The 3,580-nt window shown below is 42.5% G+C and overlaps 1 protein-coding gene across 1 annotated transcript; it reads right to left on the reverse strand.

Moving 5' to 3' along the window:
* Positions 1 to 1,245: 1,245 nt before the first annotated feature.
* LOC148880326 (protein GRAVITROPIC IN THE LIGHT 1-like) lies at positions 1,246 to 3,580 on the reverse strand. The gene has a single exon (XM_088962186.1). It carries the CDS (start codon positions 3,276 to 3,278, stop codon positions 1,737 to 1,739), a length of 1,542 nt encoding a protein of 513 aa, XP_088818312.1. The 5' UTR covers positions 3,279 to 3,580; the 3' UTR covers positions 1,246 to 1,736.

Here is a 3,580-nt window from a genome sequence, read left to right on the forward strand (position 1 = left end):
GAGAGATTGCATCCCTAGACATATTGGCAGGTTAGGTATTCGAAGGTTGAAATACATTAATGATGCTTTACTATATATGCAAGGTTGGGTGGATAATTCCTTGTGAAGAAGATGCAGATTGGGTTAAGTTGCTTCAATGGAAAACATAATTCCTTCTTAGATGTACTAGTAAGGGTCTCTGCCTCTTGGTTCTGGAAAAGAGCCTGTAAAATTAGACCTACTCTAAGTGAAGAGTTGTAGACGTATTGGGGATGGGAGGACCATAAGAGTATGGGGAGACCTGTGGATCCTTGACCTAAATAGATTTCCGTTGGACAATTCTCTGAGGCATTAAGCATCTGGGTGTAGAGTTTGTCAGTGTTCTGATTACCCAAGCTCGAGAGTGGAATGTAGCTCTGTTTGGTGCTCTATTTCCTGCTGCTATTCAGGCTGCAATCAGGAAGATTAGCTTAACCCGACTGCAAACACAGGAGGATGAATGAGTTTGGGTGAAGGAATGAGTTTGGTGTCTGTGGAGTGTGGCTTGTGGGATAAATTTTAGAAAGCTAAAATTTATCCACAAGTACATCTTTTTCTTTGGAAATTAAGGCATGGATTAGTGTTTACCAAGACTAGTTGGTGAGGAGAAAATATTGATCAACATTGTGGTCTCTGTTGTGGGGAGATGGGGACTGTTGATGAGCACTTATTTTTGTCTTGCACCCTGTCCAAAGCTATGTATCAGTGACCTCTTGGTTGACAAGAAATAAATGTATATTTCAACCGATGGAGGTTGTAACATGCATTCGTCAATCTATGCATGAACTGCAATTTTGGGGTGAGCCTCCTGTAGAAAGTCATGTTGCAGACTTAGTTCATCATGGGCAATCTTTATATGGTTTGATGGTGCATTTCATGCATCATGGGCAGGAAGCAGCGGCATGTGTTGCAACTGATAATTTGGGGAAATTTCTCATTGCAAGATCATATGCTATTGAAGTGATTAATGCAGAAGCAACGGAAATGAAGGCTTTACTTCTGGTAGTAGAGGTGGGCATCCTTATATTGTGGCCGAAGTGTTCAAATTCAAGGTGATTGCCCATGTTAAAAGAGATACTGATGTATTGGCTCATAACTTAGTTAAATGGTGTATGTAGAGCATCAATATGGAGACTGGGTTGGACAGCCTCCTCCTAGTGTTAAAAGGTGGCAAACTGATGCGCACCACCAAGGATAAACGCTTTAACAGGGGATGCAAGAAAACTATGAAGAAAAATGAGAAGGAATAATTTCATTGAAATTGGACCCATAGCGTTGTACTGGCAGTGTCAAATGAAACAAGGGTAAGGGACTCAGACAGAGAACTTTACTTAACAACTGTGATAAAAATCGAAAGCAAAATTGACTGATAACTGAAGAGCAAGGGATAGTACATTGAAAATGAGGTACCCTCAGGATGCCAATCTAACAACTTGTTTTTGCACCAAAGCCAAGGTGCCTCTAGAATTCAGCACAGAAGGGTAACAGTCTTAGGATAGACAAGCCAAGCTCATCCAAGATCTTACTGCATGGAAAGACCAAATGAGATATAGTTGCTCCTCATAAATCAAGTTTGTTCCATCTATCCAATTGCTTTCGCCACTTAGTCTTTTCCACCAGTCCAATCCAATCTTGATGATTGGGAGAACAGCCGTATTTGCCTGATTTCTCATTCCATTTTCTGTCCTACTCTGTACAACAAATCAACAAGAAAAAACTCAGTCTGAACACTCGATACCAGTTAGATACACCTGAGACTGAATGACCGTCCTCCCAATTCTAAATCCTGGAATAACTGTGAAACCCACCTTGGCTTTGGTTTTATCCCATAATGCACCTCTTTGCGTGACATTTTCCATGTAAACCATTGAAAAATAGACCCCTCTCTCCACCTGAAATATCTCAACTGGTGGATCAAAAGAGAATGCCACATTATGCAACATCCATAGAGAACTAGTCATTTTTACAAACAAGTCGTAGAAAGCGGTGGAAGACCTCCAAGAACTCAACACAAGTTCGTTCTTTCCCAAGTTTCTAAAAAGGGAGGATTCCATGGTGGGGTGAATGAGCTTCTTGTACTTATTCTCACAAAATCTGGCGAAATCACATCTTGAATTCCTATTTAGAAGCTCCATTTCGTTACCCGCACTTTGCTCGACAAATTGCCTCAAAGAATTCTTCCTCCGAACACTCAAATCGACACCATTGCACTCACTTTCGTCTCCTCCCAAACCAAAATCTTCCAAATGGAAACCATCAAACATTCCTAAACAAACGTAGGACAAAAATGCATACCGGTTATGCCTTCTCTTCACATAATCAATGTCCGGTTGAACAGAATTCGCAGCCAACTCTAAATCCCACCCAGCTTTCTTCATTAAATCAATCAAGAGCTTAGTAAAAATATGCATTGCTCTGCAAGTGTCCTGTAACACAGAATAGAAAACTCGAGGAGACAGTAGAATAGACGACGTGGACGATGGAGAAGAAGAAGACGACGACGTTGACGATGGAGAAGAAGAAGACGACGGCGTTGACGATAGAGAAGCAGCAAGATTCAAAGTCGAAGTGGAATTGGAATTAGATAACCTCTTGGATAACCTGAGATTGAAATTCTGAATTTCTCCCAATTTCTGCTTCGTCATGGAAACCTCAGCATCTTTGAGATCGATATCGGACTGCAACCTGTTGACAACCATCTCCAAAGTACGGAGCATGGTCTGGTTCTCCTGTACCTGAGCTTCCAAGTGAGACAAGGCTAAAGGGAAACTAGGGGTTACGGTAGAGTTGTTGCGGAAATTTCTATAAGATTGTTTGATCTCAGATAGCGTCTGGAGGTGGGAGACCGCAGCTTGATCGGCCGCCTTTATCTTTTCGGCATCAAAAGGAGCATGAGCAGTCTGTAGTTGCAAGTAAGAAGCCTCGAAGGAGGAAATAGTGGCGAAGAGGGAGGAGGTTAAGGATTGGAGAATTTGCAGATGGTTGGGGTGGTAACGATCTCGCTCTTTTTGTAGTAGCTGTTGGGAGTGTACTTGGGAGGATGGAGTTGGTTTGATGAGTTGGTCGGGTTTGATGACGACGACCCGCTGGTCGGTGATGACTTGTTCAGTGGAGTCGAGAAGGGAGATGGGATCGGCATCATCATCATCTTCTTGTTCGGCAAAGAATTCGAGGGTTTTGGTCTTGAAGGCCAAAGCGAACTTCTGAAACATTTCGGAGATTTGGGGAGAAGGTTTCGGTGGAGCTTCCATCTGTGCCATTTCTCTTACTTTTTATTGCCTTGTCAGAACAAGGAAAAGAAAAATAAGGTATTGTTTAGATGTTTTCTGGTGGTGGTAACTGGTGAGAACAAAGAAGGAAGCGGAGAAGACGACCGTGGCTGAACTGAAGAATGAACAAACGCAGAGTCACAGAGAGACGCCGACGGGAATGACGGAATGGGTGGGGTTTAGAAGTTAGAAGTTGGGTTTATTTTCATAAAATTCCTGCTTTTGAAAGAAATGCCCTCACTACAAAATGGTTGCATTGGGCCTGGAACACGGGACGTGTCTAGGCCCATAAA

This window comes from Nelumbo lutea, chromosome 1, assembly GCF_056320005.1.
Source record: "Nelumbo lutea isolate HS-2025 chromosome 1, American lotus-T2T, whole genome shotgun sequence".
In the NCBI taxonomy this organism is placed as follows: Eukaryota; Viridiplantae; Streptophyta; class Magnoliopsida; order Proteales; family Nelumbonaceae; genus Nelumbo; species Nelumbo lutea.

Coding starts and splice junctions, on each gene's coding strand:
- LOC148880326 (XM_088962186.1), bottom strand. CDS start 3,278: ATGGCACAGATGGAAGCTCCACCGAAACCTTCTCCCCAAATCTCCGAA.